The sequence below is a fragment of the Martes martes genome (genome assembly GCF_963455335.1).
Source record: "Martes martes genome assembly, chromosome: X".
Taxonomy (NCBI): Eukaryota; Metazoa; Chordata; class Mammalia; order Carnivora; family Mustelidae; genus Martes; species Martes martes.
The window spans coordinates 95933990-95954414 of record NC_137897.1 but is presented as its reverse complement, the minus strand read 5'-3'; the positions used below and the strand labels follow the sequence as shown (position 1 = coordinate 95954414).

The window sequence follows — 20425 nt, the reverse complement described above, 5'->3', positions numbered from 1 at the left end:
GACTCCTATTATTTTCAATTCAGAGTTTGAGAATTAAGACAAAACTGTTTCAGAGTTTGAGAGTTAGGAGAAAAATCTTTCTCATAGTCTAAGTATCAATTAGCTCCTAGATTATATTCTGTACTTGTGTAAATGTATTTTTTTCTTTTCATGAATATATTCTTACATTTCCAAGTAATGCTAACAAGGGTGTGCACTTCTTATATTCATTAGCACAGAGAGTCAAAGGTACAAGGTGGTCAAAAAACTTAACCCTAACGCAGAAATATCAGTATCTTGTATTTGCACAGGAATTTTAACCTCAAAATCCTTTAACCTATACACACTCATTCAATGCTCACAATCTTAAACTTATGTCCAAGAATTGGGCCATAATTTCAAGGCCAAAGACATGCATTATATTTACCTAATAAATCATCTGATGAAATTTAGTAACTACAATTAAGAGGCAAAAAGGTCAATTCTTCATTTCAAACTATATGAAAAAGATGAGGGATTTAGGTAGGGGGAAATATGGTCAAGATTTTCAGGCTTTTGTTGAGTCAGGGCATTTTAAAAGGTTATTGACTATCTCAGAAATAACCAACTAAAAATTATAGCTATTACCAACCCCAAATACATCCAAATCAAGTAGTAAGTTCTGAATTACCATGGCAAATATTACCTCAAATGTATTACTAAAACATTTCTGAAACATCAGATTTTGCCTGTTAGAAATAAATATAAACATCACCAATATTAGATAACAAAATACTGTATCGCTAATGAAGAAAGAATTTAAATCACGAACACAACAATGAAAGATTTTATTTAGGGGGTGCCTGAGTCAGTTAAGCTTCCGACTCATGATCTCAGGGTTTTGAGATGGAGCTCTGCACTGGACTCCATGCTGGTTGTAGAGCCTGCTTAAAATACTACCTCCCCTTTCCCCCAACAAAATTAAAAAGATTCTCTCCCCCTCTCCATTCATCCCTCCCCCTCTTAAAAAAAAGATTTTTATTTAGTATTATTTAGCATAAGAATGAAAAAACATCTTCCTCATTCAAAGTTAAATTTGGTGATCAGTCATGTTAATCAACTGCCTCCTATACTACCAAAAAAAAAGGCAGCAACTGAGACACCATAAATAGCCTGCTAAGTTATTTTTCAAAGTGATGTCACATAAGTGAAATCTGAATTCATCCTGACAACTAGTTCAGGGAGTAAGTTAGGAGAGACATTTTCACCGCAGAGATGAATAATACTAAGGCTTAAAACAACTTGTCCGACTGATCCAGGACCTTACTGAAAGCCTTAAACTCTTAACCCTAGTCTACAAAGAAAGAAAATACACACAAAAGGTATTGTTGGCATGGACAGTCAATAAAACCGACATTTAAACAACTTGAAATGTTATTTAAATTTAAATCTTTCCAAAAAATGTATCTGATAAACTAGCAACATTATATCATAATTAATGATCAAAGTTGGTCATGGATTAACAGCTCAAATATTCAGTACAAAAGTTTACCTCTTTCCGCTTCTGTAGCAACAGTTCTAGCCTCTCATTGGCTCGTTTTCCAATCATTTTATTCCGTTCTGCCTCATACTGTCTTTGTGTATTATCCATATTAATGCTAAGATTTAGCGCCACATTCACCAAAGCGGTCATCAACTTCATAGCTATTTTTAAAAGGAAAATTTTGAAATTAGTCTCACAGATGCAAAAGTTTACAATTTAATATCAAATTAAGAGAAATTAAAGACAAGATGGGCTGTTCTGCTTCTAAAAGAAAAGAAAAATACACCTGCTACAAATGACAAGAATAAACGACAGCTAATGTGTACTGAATACTTACTATGTATCAGTTACCTATGTTAGGTATTTTTCATGGATTATCTCCTAATCCTCCCAACAGCCCTCAAAGTTAAGTATTATCCCCATTTCATTCATGAGAAAACTAAAGTCCACAGAGATTAAGAAATTTCCCTTAGATTACACAGTTCACATAAGTAGTTAAACCAGTATTCAAAACTAGGTGATCTGATGTCAGACTACACTCAAATCCCACTATTCTAAAATGTGCCCCCTACAATGATCTTTTTCAAAGGTTATAATTCACCTTCTCAGAAAATTTTGGTTACTGTGGCAGTACTTAGCTATTTTGGTTACCAAAGGGAGAAGGAGCTTAAGTGCTTCATATCAAACCACAATAGGTAAAAATTAGTTTCATCAGTATTTGATTTCTTTTAATTTTACTCTATTGCATATCATCATAATGACAATGGTGAAATTACAAAGAAAAGATCTAGATCTAGATGAAAAGTGAAAGTACAGGAACCCCTGGGTAGCTCAGTGGGTTAAAGCCTCTGCCTTCTGCTCAGGTCATGATCCCAGGGTCCTGGGAAAGAGCCGCGCATCCAGGATGGGCTCTCTGCTCAGCAGGGAGCCTGCTTCTACCCCTCTCTCTCTGCCTGCCTCTATGCCTACTTGTAATCTCTGCCTGTCAAAGAAATAAAATCTTTTTTTAAAAAAGTCAAAGTACAAAGAAAAATATCACTCAATAAAGTGTGTTTTATTACACTTCCTCCAGATCCCCTTCCCTTCTGTTACTGAACCCTTGCTCACAGACAAGACTGTGATTTAAAACTTTTTAATTGAAATATCTCACCATTTTATGCCTTTTTAGTTTACTCCAGACTATTTCTCAGATCTGGTTCACTGCATAAGAGAACAACACAAAACTGTATCTCTATTTGTGACTACTGGGTCTCTTTAAAAAGGATTCTCAACTTTATCTTCAGAGCTATTTCACTCCCTTAGGAAACCAGTTTGTTATTCTGATCTAAATTATTCACCTTATGCCATCATACTTATTTTAATTTGCTTTAGCCACCAAGTTCTTAACATTAAATGCTACCCTAAGTTAATAAAGCAAGATCACATTCATATTTTGTGACTTCCAATCTAAAAACAAAAATCCTAGGGGCGCCTGGATGGCTCAATTGGTTAAGTGTCTGCCGTAGGCTTGCGTCATGATCCCAGGATCCTGGGATGGAGCCCCATGTCCGGCTCTCTGCTCAGCAGGGAGCCTGCCTCTCCCTCTCTCTGCCTGCTACTGCTCTGCTTGCTAGTGCGCGTGCATGCTCTCTGTCAAATAAATAAATAAATCTTTAAAAAATAAAAAATAAAATCCTATAGAAAGACTGCATTTTTTTCCTCCACCTCCTTACTCCAGATTACCTGCATTTTGTTTTTTGAAAATTAAGGATTTAGTTAAAGTACAGCTTTAATTCTTTAGGAAAATGCTCTAAAGGAAAATAATATCCCCATACTTGGAGAACAAAAACTTTCTGTATATATCAATATATTCTACCATTAGGGCTTATAATACTATAATAATGCCCAGCTGATTTTTTTCAAACTCAAACAAAAAAATACATATTCAGTAATACTGTATCAAAAATTTTACCTTTACCACAAAGAAGAAATCAAAAGATTTTATAAACACCAACATCAAAAATCACTGTTCTATAAATATACGAGGCTTAAAAATATAACTCATTTCAAGAAGCAAAGAATTTAGCTCAGCCTAAAGTTACTCAGAAAGGTAAGAAAAATCAACTCTTATGGTATGGTTAAAAAGTAAACATCATCCTGCAGGGACCATTAAACTAGGAGGGACAGTTCACATCACAGACAAAAAGTAAGGAGCATTAGAACTACATATCTAAAATGACTTAACGGTCTCCCCAAATTTTTTGTTAGTATCATCCCTGATAACACATCTTTCAAGAATGCAACACATTCCTATCCACCTCTTTTCCCTTTCTGCGGCATGTAATCAAACAGACTGAACACAAGAAAATCACCATATACTAACATAGTATACCTTCACAGAATCAAAACTGAAAATAATCATTGCATTCCCAGTAATTCACAGAGGGAGAGGAGAGAGTGTTCTGTTAGTGGTTACTCTACAAGCAAAATTCATTAATGAGTCATTTCTTTTAATGAAAACCATTTTCATCTCTAACCTAAGGAAATATGCCAAAAAAAAAAAACACTTCTAAATACTGACCTGCCAAGGTGCTCGTATGTCGAAATGCTCTGACTTGTGAGTCAGACAATCCTGTAAGAAGTGAAATGACCGTATCCATCATGTACTCATCATATATGATACTATATTGACACTGCCGTACTAACACGCCAATGAATTCACAAAAACTGGATTTGAACTTCTTCCACTGAGGACCAGCCATGGTAAGTGGATAGTCTCCACTATCCTAAAACAAAAATTTTAAACAGTAATTTCATTTAAGACACACGATTTGACAAAATTTTGCTTGTTTATGAAATATTCTAGGCAGAAGCTGAAAAGACTTTACCCCACCTTTCTTCTCCAATAAATCCTCAGAGTAGGAAGGAGTTACTTTTGAACAGTTCTGCTCTTTAAGACCAAAATGGATATTATGAATTCAATTTAACCAATAAAAATATATGCTAATTACTCAAAGTTAAAAATAAAAAGCTTCTCTCATCAAAGCAAAATATTATACTGATAAACAAAGATATACTCATTGAATTTCCTTAAAACAAAAGCCTAACAAAAGCATACCAAAACCAAACCAAAGTTATATTTTTAAATGGATTCAAAACAATGAAATATTTTCAACCAGTCTGATGTTATGATTTATAAATAATCAAAAGATTACAATGTATATTTTCATTAGCCTCAAGGACTAGTGGACAGACATAAACAATGACATAACTTATTTTTAAACAATGACATAATTTTAAAACGAAATGGAGGTGCACCTGGGTGGCTCAGTCATTAAGTGTCTGCCTTCAGCTCAAGTCATAATCCCAGGGTCCTGGGATCGACACCACATATCGGGCTCCCTGCTCAGCGGGAAGCCTGTTTCTCCCTCTCCCACTCCCCCTGCTTGTGTTCCCTCTCTGTCTGTCTCTGTCAAATAAATAAATAAAATCTTAAAAAAAAAAAAAGAAATGGAAATGTGGCTAGTATAGACTGGAAACACTAGTACTTAAGTATTCTTCTATACAGAGATGAGGCATTCTCCAATGAAGTTACACTGACGATCCCCATAAACCATTAAAAACAAATCCTTAAATGGGGTGCCTGAGTGGCTTAGTGGGTTGACCTTTGGTTTTGTCTCATAGGTCGTGGGCTAGAGCCCCATGTCAGGATACGTGCTCAGCAGGGAGTCTGCTTGAGAATCTCTCCCTCTGCCCCTCTCCCCACTCACTCTCTCTCTAAATAAATTAATTAAATCCGCCCCCCCCCCCCAAAAACCCAAATCCTTAAAAATAAAAAGGGCAATACTACACAGAACCTCTAATGGCAAGAGTTGCTTTGAAGGGTATTCTGGAGACTTAAGATCATTTTATTAGTAGAGTTTACCAATTTTTTAAACCACTATATATATATATTTTAAAGATTTTATTTATTTGACAGAGAGAGAGAGCACGCATAAAAGCAGGGAGAGCAGTAGAGGGAGAGCAGCAGATGGAGGGAGAAGCAGGCTCCCCACTGAGCAGGGAGCCCAACATGGGGCTCTATCCTAGGACCCTGGAATTAGGACCTGAGACAAAGGCAGTCACTTAACCAGCTGAGCCACCCAGGTGCATCCCAGCTGTTTTGTTTTTTTTTTTTTAAGTAGGAGAATGGTCGAGTTTCATTCTTCTGTATATAGCTGTCCAATTTTCCCAGCACCACTTGGTGGCTTAAGACAACAGAAATTTGTAGCATTATTTACAATTGTCAAAAGGCAGAAACAACCTAAGTGTCCACTGATGGATGAATGGATAAACAAAATGTGTATATATACAACTGAATATTATTCAGCCTTAGAAAGGCAGAAAATTCAGATACATGCTGTGACATGGGTGAAACTTAAAGGCATAATACTAAGTAAAATAAACCAGACACCAATCAATCAATCAATGTAAGCAGAGGCCCCTGGGTGACTCAGCTCGTTAAGGGTCGACTCTTGGTTTCAGCTCAGGTCATGATCTCAAAATCCTAGGACTGATCCCCGTGTCAGACTCCCCGCTCAGTGGGGAATCTGCTTCCCCTTTCTCCATGCCCCTCCCCCATGCTCTCTCTCACTCAAATAAAATCTTTTTAAAAATAAATAAATAAAATAAACTCTATGCCCACTGTGGGGCTTGAACTCATGACATGAAAGAGAATCACATGCTCTACCAACTGAGCAAGCCAGGCACCCCTATTATTTTGTCATTAGAGCAATTTTTTTTTAAATTTTAAGTCATGCCACATGTAAGCTGAACTATTATTTCTTATCTGAGAATAGTAAGATCCTAATACTCTACAAAAAGGATTTCTTCCATATTCTCTGAATCTTTTAGTGACTACACTGAAATGCATCATCTTAATTGTCTGCAACTTTGTTTGCTTACACTTTCAAATCAGATCTCAGGATTCTTAAATAGCTGTTTCCTTTTGGTAAGAAGGTTCTCACTAAAACATTTAATATTAGTAGGTAAATAAAGCAGTCATGTTCCCTGTCCCCTGCTGCCCTTTATCCGTAGTTTCATTTTCCACATTGTAGTGACCCCATGGTCAACCTCCATCTGAGAGCAGATGATCCTCCTTCTAAGGTGTTGTCAGAAGAAGGTCAATAGTAGCCTAAAACTATATCACAAGGCCTATGTCATTCACCTCACTTCATCTCATCATGCAGGTATTTTATCATCTCACATCATCACAAGGGTGAGAACAGAATTTGACAGAAACTACATTCACATAATTTTTTACAGTATAGTATTTCATTGTTTGGTTTTATTATTGTTAATCTCTTACTATGTCTAATTTATAAATCAAACGTTATCACGGGTTACGTATACACAGAAAAAAAACCAGAATATATAGGGTTTACTTCTATTTGTCGTTCTAGTCATCCACTGGAGATCTTGGAATGTATCCCCCGAGGACTGGGGGGGGGGGGCTACTGTAATACCATTACTCGTAATTACCTCTCAAGTACTTGTGACTGATTAATAGCACTTAGCAATCATCAAAGCCTTTTAAACAACTCTTGTCTATCTTTTAGAATGATCATTGAAGACTCCTTCATCAGAGTAAGTAAGAAAAAAATGATAAAGTAAAACTCAAATGGGACAAGAGTTTCTACTTCAAAATTCACAGTGACAAGTTTTGAAGAGTAAAGCTGCTGCTGCTAGAATGCAGCTGTGAACAAACAAAAATCTCTGCCCTGAAGGAGCTCAGATTATAGTAAATCTAAATGTCTTTATTAGTAACAATACTTCAAAGGCATCACTGTGATAACGGATTCACGCAAGTCTAAGCTACTATTTTTTATTTGTATTGTTTTTATTACTCATACTTGAACATAAAGGAGGTATCTTTTTTAAAGATTTTGTTTTCAAGTAATCTCTATCTACACCCAACGTGGGGCTCGACTCACAACCCCAGATCAAGAGTCGCATGCTCCACTAACTGAGCCAGCCAGATGCCCCCATAAAGGTTATTTTAAATAATAACATGTAGAGAGTGGACCATTAAACAACATGGGTTTGAACAGTACAGGTCCACTTATATACAGATTTTCTCCAATAAATATACCTACAGTACTATAAATTTATTTTCTCTTCCTTATGATTTTCTTAATAACGTTTTCTTTTTTCCAGCTTACTTTATTCTAAAAATAAGTATGTAATACATATAACATATAAATGTTTGCTAATCACTGTTTATTGGCAAAGATTCTAGTGAAAAGTAAGCAAGCTATTATGGTAGTTAAGGCTGGGGGAGAGCCAAAGTTACATGCATATTTTTGACCATGGAGGGGGGGTAAGCATTTCTAACCCTCATGCCATTTAAGCGTTAACATTATAGTCCTTTGCCTAAGCTACCTGATTCCCCAAATATTGACCAAATCTATCTTTGACAATATTCCAAGACATGTTCTTAGGCACTAAATTCTACTGAAGTTTTAATTTTTTGACAATAACAATAATAGCTACCATTTATTAAGTTCTTATTATATACCAGGCACTGTAAAATGCTAATAAAGTTTTCAAACATTACCCATTTAAATCCACAACAGGCTTATGAAAGAAGTATTAGCCAAGAGTATTATTCACAGATGATAAAACCAATGCTAAGACAACAACTTGCCCAAGGTCACTTCTCATCATTTGATTCAATGTGATGCCAAAGCTGTTATCCATTAACACTAATACTCAGAATTTAAGAATACTTTTATCAAGATCAACATGCATAAAATTATCAAAACATTAGGGTAATAAGTTACCTCATCAAACTCTTCAGTCATTTTTCGAATTATTTCAGAGTTCTGCATATGTCTAAACATTTCTGCTGTGACAACTCCTGAAATTTGCAAGTGTAAGAAGTTAATATACATTGTAGAATGAATAAAATAAAGACAATTTCTAAGTCAGTCTCTTACACTGTTAGTCTCCATCACATTTCTACCTGACTTAATTGACTCCTGCCTACAATATGTATACTTGCTTAGTCCCTTTTAATATAATACACGTTATCAAGGGTTAGGCAGCACCCAGGATAACAATTAAAACTTTAAGGATAAACCTGAAGACAAGAAAAAGAGTGATAGGTAGAGTTCACTTTAGCCAGGTTTCTTTACTAAGCATTACGATACACACGCGCGCATGCACACACACACATACATACACACACACACACACACACACACACACACGACAACTACATCCAATCATCCTCTAAAAGGGCTTCAAATAAACATAAACAGTAAGTTGTAGTTTCTGTTCATCCATAATCTAGCTGGAAGTTTAAATAAAGAATAACAAAAACGGGAAGGAAGGAAGGAGGGAGGAAAAAATAATAACTATTAAAGATAGTACATAAGAAAAGCCCTAATGAGTGACAATGCCAATTAAAGGCCACAGGTCAGAACTAACTAACTAACTAACTAAATAAGCATAAGTCAGGTGTTTCACAGAAAAGGAATCTGATAAGGATATTTAGAATTTCAAAGGAAGATGGGAAAGGAGAAGAAGAAGGATGCATATTATAAGAAGTAAAAGTTAGCCAGGTAGAGATCAAATATCAGAAAAGGGATTTCTAGAAGAAATTATGAGTAGGAGACAATACAAAAAAAAATATACATGAATTTCCACTGATAGGGTATCTGATTATTTTAAAAAGAACAAATGTAGAAACTGGATGCTCAAAGCTAGATTTCTATTGCTGGATTACTTATTCCTTGCCAGTCATATTACTACTATGAATACCACAAATATGAGCCAGGTTCTATAATCCTGGCTTTACTGATGAGGAAATAAAAGCCAAAGCAAAGAGAAGTTAAATATCTTGTCTGAGGTTATTCATCTACATCATGATGCCACCCCCAAGTAAGATCAACTTCTAGTGGTGCTGTGAAGAGTCTGCCCTTACCACAACATTAAAGAACTACATGATTGTTTTAAGATATTAACAAATCTGGAAGAAGGTACCATTTCCCTTGCTAAAGCAGCAGCATTCTCAAAAACCTTTTGAAGGGTTAATTTTAATCAAGTCACGGATATATCTTCTGAACCTTCCTGTACTTTACACCCAGGTGTTATAAACTTGGCAAAGCTACAGAAAGACAAGTTACTCAATCCCTGAAACAATTTCTACAAAGTAAATACGTATATAGCAGTAAATCTCAAAGCAAACATACTGCATACATTTTGACAACTGTCCCATTTCTAAAGCTCCTCTCTCATCTCAGACCATTTAACAGCCAGAAACTCAAAAATAAGCAGAAAAAAAAACAGCTGTCACAAATTCCATGCATTTAACTCCTGGAGCAGGTGTGAAGGTGCCATTAAGACACCATGTGTGAGCCCATTGCCTTGAAATCATAGCAGACATGAAGAGACACTGCTAAAAACTGGCAAAATGAAAAGTGGCAGATGACCAGGAAAGAAGAAAGAAACACTGGTCACAGATTGAGCAACCACAAAGCAGTCTGGAACCATTCAGTGTAGAGTCAAACATCCCTCCATACATCAATAGCTGCTGAAGGCAAAAATACAGTAAAATAACTGATGCTCGCAATGACAATCCTGAGCCCAAAAGAAAAAGCCTAAAGTACAGCACATATAAAGATGTTTCTAAAAGAATTTAATCAAAATAATTCTAAGTATGTTTTGAAAGTACTTAATAACCTTAACTTTGATTAGATGATAAATTCTCCTTTATGGAGTTTTCTTGATTCTAAAATAACCATTATGACAGTGTTTAAATCTACCTGAAAATTTAAGTTTCCAACACTTTCAATTTTTAAAAATCCGGACAACCTGGTATATGACAAAGTACATCCAAAGGTTCAGTTAGCAAGCTCCTGATTCACAACAGAATGGTGCCAGAAAAGGAAACAATCTGATAAAGGGAAAATGTTCTAACTATAGCCTTGTTTTAAAATTACAATTCAGAAGCCCAACTAGGAAACTAAAACTGACCAAACTACAGTATGAACAAGGAAGACTGAAGATAGAAGTCAGAATTTCAACTTATCGAGTTATTTCTGGCACCTGTTCAGTTGTTCCGCAATCAACCTTCTACTTTCACAGAATCTGAAGAGAAAGGACATGGTCCTTGATTACACAACACAACAAACAGGTACCTGATTCCTTCTACTCTGGAAAGATGGACTGGACACAGACAAAATAAAAGTAATACCAGCATATCCTTTTTTTCAAAGTGTTAATCTGATTCATCATATTGTCATTACTACATTTCTTTTGAGCAGAGTCAGTCAAATTTTCTGTATTTATTTGCAGCTACCTCTAGCTAAGAAGTCAAATAAGGCAACTCTCTGTACTCCAAGGTTTTAAATTCTCTAAAAAGTTTTCAAAAATTTTTTTTCTCAAAACTGATCATATTAATGGCATTATGCAGATCAGACTCAAGAAGTTAATATATTTGTCTATCAGGCCTCACATACATAATATCTAGTATGCATGCTGCAATGAATGTTGTGATCAACTTCGAATAAAATGCATCAGTTCATAAAATATTGTTTATATGGAATTGCTAAATAATGATATTGTACACCTGACACTAAGATAACACTGTACGTTAACTACACTAGAATCAAAATAAAATTTTAAAAACCTAACTGAAAGAAAATCTTTATATACAGTCAGATTATCTAAATTTTACACTGAGCAGGGTAATCTTAAGAGTTAGGATTTTAATCCTATGCTACCTGGGAGAAAAAGTAATGTGGAAAGAATGTAACTCAATTTATTTTCAATAAAATGTCACTGAATCAAAGTTAAAAAAAATTAAAAACTCTTTTTTAAAATGTTACTTGTTTTACAATTCTAATAACAGTATTTTTGAAGTATTACTGTAGAATCAAAGCAGTAGACATAAATAAATTGCTTCCTGGGATTCTTTTTACAGATTTGTTTAAATCATTCTTTACCACCTTAACTTCTGAGATCTATTTTTAAGCAAACTTCCCTCCTTCTGACTTCTGATGTACATGTTTTTGGTGCCACTTTCATTAAAAAAATGTAATACTCTTGGGAAACTTTCTAACATTTATTTTCCTGGACATCTTCTTAAAGTTCAAGGATGGACCAAGTATTAGGGAGAAACAAAATAGATCAAAACTTGTCCATGATTTTGTCTGAATCATTTACTGATTCAGATCAAGATGTATGACACCACCCCAACTTACCTAATTGTGTCCCCCTGCTCAAGGTCTGCACTAAATATTTTTGCCCCAGGGAAGACACTATTGTATTTTATATTTTCCCCACTCATACTTCAAAATCGTTTTAAATAAAAAGTGAAAACATTTCCAGTAAGACCCCACTCCAAAACTTCTCTACTTTTTAAGAAAAAAACTAGAAATTTCACCAATACCTTACTTAGTTACTTACCTACCTACTTACTTACTTACTGTCATTCATGGCACTTTTAAACTCCCTACACTTTACAATTCCCTGCCACTTGAACTTGTACCTCTTCATTATCTTCCTCCTCCCATTTTAATCCATTTCTTTGGTCCTAAAACCAGATGCTGAAAGTGGGAAATATATCTAATAAAAGTAATATAAGTTATAAATTGTGAAGTTTTTAGTTAATTTTTACACATGAATACACAACTGTCTCAACAGAGTTTCTTTCTTTGTTCTTTGCTCCTTTTTCCTTATACATTCTGTATGATTATAACGCAAACAATTCCATATCTTGGCATTATTTTCCATGTAAAGTCCTAATATATATTTAGGTAGAACAAAAGAGACCATTTCAGAACATTCTGCTTCCAAAATAAATGTATCTTACCTTTACAGCCTGAACACTGAATAAAAAAGTTGATGAGGTCAAGAAGTGCTATATCTCGGTCATGCTTGTATGATTCTATCCAATCATCTACCACCGACTACAGCAGAGAAGGAAAATAAAAAACCATTAGCTTTTGCTAATGTTCTAAAAATTAAATGTGATTAAAGTCATTAAATTTTAAGATTAAGTAGTATCACATTACTTCAAATTAATATACATATACTTGTATACTAAAATTTAAAGTTAAGTTTTAACAATAAAAGAAAACCAAATTCAGTAAAATAATCACCTGATGACACATAATGATGATCAGTCTTCTGTTTATTTTGCATTAAAAGGAATCTGAAAACTAACTATGGGACCCAACTCTATAAAGTGTACTTATTTCTTAGTGACATTAAGGATATCCTAGAAAATGTTAAAAATCACACCCATATTTCTTTTTGACTAAAATAGTGTACTAAATACAAATAACACTTAAATATTAACACTGCAATGGAATGAGAACAAAAATCTTTCTAAAAGATGTAAATGCCTCTGTCAATGAGAAAATGCAGAACCAAATTTTTTTCAACAGTGAGCACTACTGGTCCCATGTTAATAACAAAAGTAAATTAATGGCTAAATAAACATAGTAAGTAGGACAATTCATGAATCTGTAGACAATAACTCTCCAAATAGATCTACAGAGTCAATGCAATCCCTATTAAAAACCCAGCTGGCCTCTTAGCAGAAACTGGAAAGCTGATCCTAAAATCCTTATGGTAATGCAAGAGATCTAGAATAGTCTAAACAATCTTGAAAAAGCACAAAGTTGGAAGACTCACATTTCATTATTTCAAAACTTACTAGAAACTACAGTAATCAAGACAGTACTGGCTTAAGGACAAAAGTATAGATAAATGTAATAAAAATGCAAATCAAAAATAAACTCTCATATTTATGGTTACTTGATTTTTGACAAGGATGCCAAGACAATTCAATGAAGAAAGACTAGTCTTTTCAACAAATGGTGCTGGGACAACTGGCTATATGCATGCAAAAGAATGAAGTTGGGAGTGCCTGGATGGTTCAATAGGTCAGTTAAGTGTCTGACTCGACTTGAGCTCAGGTTATGATCTCGGGGTTTTGAGATCAAGCCCCACATGGGGCTCCACACTGGGTGTGGAGGCTGCTAAACATTCTCTCTCACCCTCTCCCTCAGCCCCTCCCCCTGCTCATTCTCTCTCAAATAACGAAATCTTTTTAAAAATTATAAAAAAGACTGAAGTTGGACCCTATCTCATACCATACATAATACTTAAAACGGATCAGAAACTGAAATATAACAGCTTAAACTATAAAACACGTAAGTCTTCATAACCATATGTTAAGCAAAGTACTCTTAGACATTAGACTAAAAGCACGAGACAAAAGAAAAAATGAATTTCACTTAATCATAAAAGTTTTGTGTTTCAAAAGACTCCATCAAAGATGAGAGAAGCAGGGCGCCTGGGTGGCTCAGTGGGTTAAAGCCTCTGCCTTCGGCTCAGGTCATGATCCCAGGGTCCTGGGATCGAGCCCCGCATCGGGCTCTCTGCTCAGTGGGGAGCCTGCTTCTCCCTCTCTCTCTGCCTACTTGCGGTCTCTGTCTGTCAAATAAATAAATAAAATCTTTAAAAAAAAAAAAAAGATGAGAGAAGCAACCCACAGAATAGGAGAAAACATATGCAAATCATCTATCTGATAAGGTACTGGTGCTCAAAATACAAAGGTTTATCTCGGTTTACTGCACTTCACTGCACTTCCCAGAGGGTGGGGGGGAGGGAGAGAAAGAGAGAGAGAGAGAGAGAGAGAGAGAGAGAGTGTGTGTGTGTGTGTGTGTGTGTGTGTATTACAAGCCAAAGGTTTGTGGCAACCCTGTGGCAAGCAAGTCAATCAGAGCCATTTTTCCAGCAGCAGGTGCTCACCGTGTGTGTCTGTCACATTTGGTAATTCTCTCAACATTCTAAACTTTTTCATTGTATTTATTAATGGTAATTTGGGATCAGAGATCTTTGATGTCACTATTGTAGTTGTTTCAGGGCACCACGAATCATACCCATATAAGACAGCAAACTTAATAAATGTTGTATGTGTTCTGATTCCCCCACCTCTCCTCAGACCTCAGACCTCCCTATTCCCTGAGATTAACAGGGAACAGTATTAACAGATTAACAGATAACAGTATTAAAATTAGGCCAATTAATAACCCCACAATGAGCTCCAAGTGTTTAAGTGAAAGGAAGAGCTGCATATCTCTCACTTTAAATCAAAAGCTGGAAAATTATTATGCTTACCGAGGAAGGCATGTGGAAAGCCAAGACAGGCCAAAAGATAAGCCTCTTGAGCCAAACAGCCAAGTTATAAATGCAAAGGAGAAATTCTTGCAGAAAATAACGTGTTGTTCAGTGAACACGTGACGACAATGAAGTGAAACAGCCTTAGTGCTATATGGACCATGTTTTAGAGATATGAATAAAAGAATCACACCAGCGACAACACAGCCTTAAGCCAAAGCCTAATCCGGAGCAAGGCTCCCAACTTTTCAATTCTTTGAAGGCTGGGAGAGGTGAAGAAAAATGCAGAAGGAAAACTTGAAGCTAGCAGAAGTTGGTTCATGAAGTTTAAGGAAAGAAGGAGACTCCTTTATATCAAAGTGCAAAGTGAAATAGTAGTAAATGCTGATGTAGAAGCTGCAGTAAATTATCCAGAAAACCAGCTAAGATAATTAACCAGGGCGGCTACACAACAATAAATTTTCAATGTAGACAAAATAGGCTTATATTGAAGTAGATGCTATGACTTTTGATAGCTAGGGGGAAGTCAATTCCTGTCTTCAAAGCTTCAAAGAACAGACTGACTCTCTTGTCAGGGACTTAATGCAACTGATTACTTTAAACTGAAGCCAGGGCTCCTTTACCATTACAAAAATCCTAGGGCCCTTAAGAATTATGCTGAATCTACTCTGCCTACGCTCTACAAATCAAACAACAAAGACTGGATAATAGCCTGTTTACAACATGGCTTTCTGAATATTTGAAGCCCACTTCCAAACCCACTACTCAGAAGAAAAAGATTCCTTTCAAAATATTACTGTTACTGACAATGCACCTGGTCACTCAAGAGCTCTGATGGAAATGTACAATGACATTCATGTTGTTTTCATGCCTACTAACAAAAAAATCCATTCTGAAGCCCATGATTAAAGGAGTAATTTCAACTTTCAATTCTTCTTATTTAAGAAATACATTTTCACAAGGCTATATACATAGCCTTACATGGTGACTCCTCTGATGGATATGGGCAAAGTCAACTGAAAACCTTCTGTAAATGATTCATCATTCTAGATTCCATTTAGAACATTCATGATCCATGGGAAGAAGTCAAACTATCAACATTAACAGAACTTTAGAAGAAGTTGATTTTAACTCTAATAGATGACTCTGAGGGCTTCATGACTTTCAATGGATATGGTAAAAATTTCACTGCAGATGTGGTAGAAAATAGCATAAGAACTACAATTATAAATGGAGCCTAGGGGCACCTGGGAGGCTCAGTCGGTTAATCGTCTGCCTTCAGCTTGGGTCATGATCCCAGGGTCCTGGGATGGAGCCCCACGTCGGGCTCTCTGCTCAGCGGGGAGCCTGCTTCTCCCTCTCCCTCTGCCTGCAGCTCCCCCTGCTTGTGCTCTCTCTGTCAAATAAATAAACAAAATCTTTTAAAAAAAGAAATGCAGCCTAAAGATGTGACTGAAATGCTGAAATCTCATGATAAAACTTTTAATGGATGAGGAACTACTTCTTATGGATGATCAAAGAAAGTGATTTCTTGAGGAGGAATCTACTCCAGGTGAAGATGCTGTGAAGATTGTTGAAATGACACCAAAGGATTTAGAATATTACATCAACTTAGATGATAAAATAGCAGGAGAGTTAGAGAAGACTGACTTCAATTTTGAAAGAAGTTCTAATGTGGGTAAAATGCTATCAAACAGTATCTCATACTACAAAGAAACCTACTGTGAAAAGGTATCTATCATTGCGGCAAACTTCATTGTTGTCTTATTCAAAGAAATTGCCATTGCCACCCAAACCTTCAGCAAACACCACCTCAGTCAGCAGCCATCAACACTGAGGCAAGATCCTCTACCAGAAAAAAGATGAGAACTCACTGTAAGCTCAGATAATTCGTATTTTTTAGCAATAAAGTATTTTTTATTTAAGGTATATACAATTCAGACATAATGCTGTTGCACACTTAACAGACTACAGTATAGTGTAAACATAACTTTTATAGGAATTGGGATACCAAAAAAATTCATCTGACTTGCTTTATTGTGGTATCTGCTTTACTGAAGTGGTCTAAAATCCAACTCACAGGACCCCTGAGGTATGCCTATATCAAGAACTCTTGCAATTCAATGATTTTTTTTAAATATTTTTATTTATTTATTTGACAGAGATCACAAGTAGGCAGAGAGGTGGGCAGAGAGAGAGGAGGAAGCAGGCTCCCTGCTGAGCAGAGAGCCCGATGTGAAACTTGATCCCAGGACTGTGAGATCGTGACCTGAGCCGAAGGCAGAGGCTTAACCCACTGAGCCACCCCGGCTCATGAAGTTTAAGGAAAGGGACTTAAGAGCAATTCAATAATTTTTTAAAGAGCAATTCAATAATTTTTAAAAGCCAAGTAATCTAATTAAAAATATAGACAAAGATTCTGAATATAGCTCTTTATAGAAGACATACAAATAGCCATTAGGCTCATCAAAAGATGCTCAAAACTGGCCAGCAAGGAAATGGAAATCAAAAGTAAAATAACAAGATACCACTTGGGAAACCTGAGTAGCTCAGCCCATTAAACATCTACCTTCAGCTCAGGTTATGATCCTGGGATTGAGTACCACACTGGGCTCCCTGCTTATTGGGGAGCCTGCTTCTCCCTCTCTCTCTGCTGCTCCCCCTGCCTGTGCTCTCTCCCTCTCTCTCAAGTAAATAAATAAAATCTTAAAAAAAATAAAAAAGGTCTGGGGCCTCTGGGTAGCTCAGTCGTTAAGTGTCTGCCTCCGGCTCAGGTCATGATCCCAGGATCCTTGGATCAAGCCCCAGATCAAGCCCCACATTGGGCTCCCTGCTCGGCGGGAAGCCTGCTTCTCCCTCTCCCACTCCCCCTGCTTGTATCCCTCTCTCGCTGTCTCTCTCTCTGTCAAATAAATAAATAAAATCTTTAAAAAAAATAAATAAAACAAAAAAGGTTAAACAGTTACCATATGATCCTACAACTCAACTCCTAGATATATAATACCCAGGAGAAATGAAGACATATGCTTAAAAAAAAAAAAGACTTGTACAAGAATACCTGTAATAGCATTACTCACAACAGCCAAAAACTAGAACCAAAGCAAATATGCATCAAAAGATGAACGGATAAATAAAATGGAGTATTATTTGGCAATAAAAAAGAATGAGATTATAATACATACTACAATATGGATGAACCTTGAAAACATTATGCTAAGTCAAAGAAACCACTGATAAAGGACCACATATTGAATGAATCATATATATGAAATGTCCAGAACAGGCAAAACTACATTAGTGGTAGCCTAGACCTGGGACAGGCAAAGAGAAAGTAACTGGCTAACAGGCCCAAAGTTTCCTTCTGGGGTACTGAAAAATATTTTAAAATTAGACTGTGGTGTTGGCTACACAACTCTATGAATATACTAAACACAACTGAATTTACATTTTAAAAGGGTGAATTTTGTGGTATGTGAAGTATGTTTCAACAAAGTATTTTTTTTTAAATAGAACAGAGCTAAAAAAATAAAAAGCAGCACCTTATTCTTTGGGGGATAGAAGAGGAAACCAAACAGGAGATGAAAACTATTTTTAAATAAACCAAGTTTAAAAAATTAGGATGACAGGGGAAACTGGGTAGCTCAGTTCACTGAGCATCCCACTCTTGATTTCAGTTCAGGTCATGATCTCTAGGTCCTGAGATGGAGCCGAATTGCGCTCCACACTCAGCAGGAAGTCTACTTGATACTCTTTTCCTCTGCCTCTCCCCCTGTTCTTGCACACACATGCACTCTTTCTTGCTCTAATAAAATAAATACATCTTTTTAAAAAAAAAAAGCGTCAGGAGGGAAAAATGTTTAAGTTATATACAAATAAATACCAAACCTGGGTATAAACTAAATGAATTATGTGTGCAATCTGATGTACAGAAATGGTGGTGTCATTACAAATTAAAGAAAATAAAAAGGAAATATTATCTAAAAATTACCTGGCTCAAAGAGATTGACTGGAGATCTTCTAAAATTTTACCTAATTTCTAGATTTCAGTCCTTTTCTATATTTGACAATAGCTTATGTATGTAAACTCAAGATTATTCCCAAATATCACACAGGTAATAAATATCAAAAGAATATATTATGGGACTATGAGAGTTTTAAAACATGGCCCAAAATGTTTGACACTGCTCTTCAGTAAGTGGGGTCTACATTCCCTTTTCTAGTACTGAAGGCAATAAAAATGATGCTTCCAAGATTAAGTCATTGACCACCATTCCACTTCTGTACTTGGTTCTTGGAGCAGAGAATTAGATCTCTGCTCAAGACACTCTCCAAACCCAGAAGCCATACTGTAGGAAACCCAAGCCACATGCAAAAACCATTTGTAGGTATTCCAGGTAATAGTTCCAGCAGTTCCCAGCCTTCAAGTCACTCCAGATTAGGCACCAAAAATAAATAAAGAAGCCTCCAGGGAAGTATAGTCCTTAACTGTTTATGTAACCTCTGAGCATTAAAAGTATCTCAGGTTAAGGCACAAACCATCACGGATGGAAGCACAGACAATTTCATCCCTATTTAGTTCTGCCTGAATTCTAGACCAAGAGAATCATTAAGCCTAGTAAAATGGCTGTTCCTTTACATCACTAACTTTGGAGTGATTTGTTATACAGCAACAGATGACTGGAAGAAGGGCTATTTCAAAAATAAAGATATAAAAATACTTAATGAAATCTTACAAAAAAAGATCACCACATCATATTAAAAACTTATTCAAAAAGATCAAATAGAATTTGTACTGGGAATACAAGGCTGCTGTAATAAAAATAATGCAATATAACACATTAAAATATTTTAAAATTTTAATCATCAAGCAGTATGCTAAGAATTTTTCCAGTAAAATTCAATATATATTATCTAATAGAACTAGGGGCATAGGCATGCATGATCCTTTTTTTTTTTTTAAAGACAGATTTTTTTTTAAGATTTTATTTATTTATTTGACAGAGAGAGATCACAAGTAGGCAGAGAGGCAGGCAGAGAGAGAAGGGGAAGCAGGCTCCCCGCTGAGCAGAGAGCCCAACACGGGGCTCAAGCCCAGGACCCTGAGATCAGGACCTGAGCCAAAGGCAGAGGCTTAACTCACTGAGCTACCCAGGCACCCCTTTAAAGACCGATTTTTTAAAAAGATTTACTTATTGTCAGAGAGAGAGAGAAAGCGCACGAGTGCAAGCAGGAAGGGTAGCATGCAGAGGGAGAGGCAGGGATAGAGAGAAGCAGACTACCCGCTGGGCAGGGAGCCCCAAGCGGGACTCAATAGCAGGAGCCAAAGGCAGACACTTAACCTACTGAGCCACCCAAGTGTCCCAGATCCCTCCTTTCTTAATATATAGTAACTATTTTAAAACCAACAGCCAGCCTGATACTTATCCTCACCTCTAATTACTGAAATAGGTATATCCTGGGATTAAAAAAATGAATAATATACAGTCCCTGATCAAGAAATTAGTGATCTAGAAGCAAATTCAGACATATGCACACCTATAATACAATATATTAAGTGCTATAATGGAAAGAGAAGAGTAAAAAATATATTCAAGGGGAGAAAGAGAGCCCAAGAATGCTTCTCAAAGAGTGACATGTGATTTAAGTTAATCTTACGTGATATGGAAAGAAGGACAGAAGTCTATTCCAGGCAAAGGGAAAAACAAAAAGAAAGGTGGGGGGGTTGTGGAGAGTAGGGTGGAGGCAGAGTAAGTACAGTGGCTGGGGAAT

At 36.1% G+C, this 20425-nt stretch overlaps 1 protein-coding gene across 2 annotated transcripts in view; it reads right to left on the bottom strand.

Moving 5' to 3' along the window:
- The window catches only part of STAG2 (STAG2 cohesin complex component), a 140989-nt gene that overhangs the window by 53414 nt on the left and 67150 nt on the right, over positions 1–20425 (bottom strand). For both annotated transcript variants that reach the window (XM_080795452.1, XM_080795453.1), the window contains exons 5-8: positions 12339–12435; positions 8302–8378; positions 4062–4266; positions 1511–1662 (exon numbers count right to left, since the gene is read on the bottom strand). In XM_080795452.1, the coding sequence (XP_080651578.1) occupies positions 1511–1662; positions 4062–4266; positions 8302–8378; positions 12339–12435 (531 nt within the window). The remainder of the gene's footprint in view (positions 1–1510; positions 1663–4061; positions 4267–8301; positions 8379–12338; positions 12436–20425) is intronic.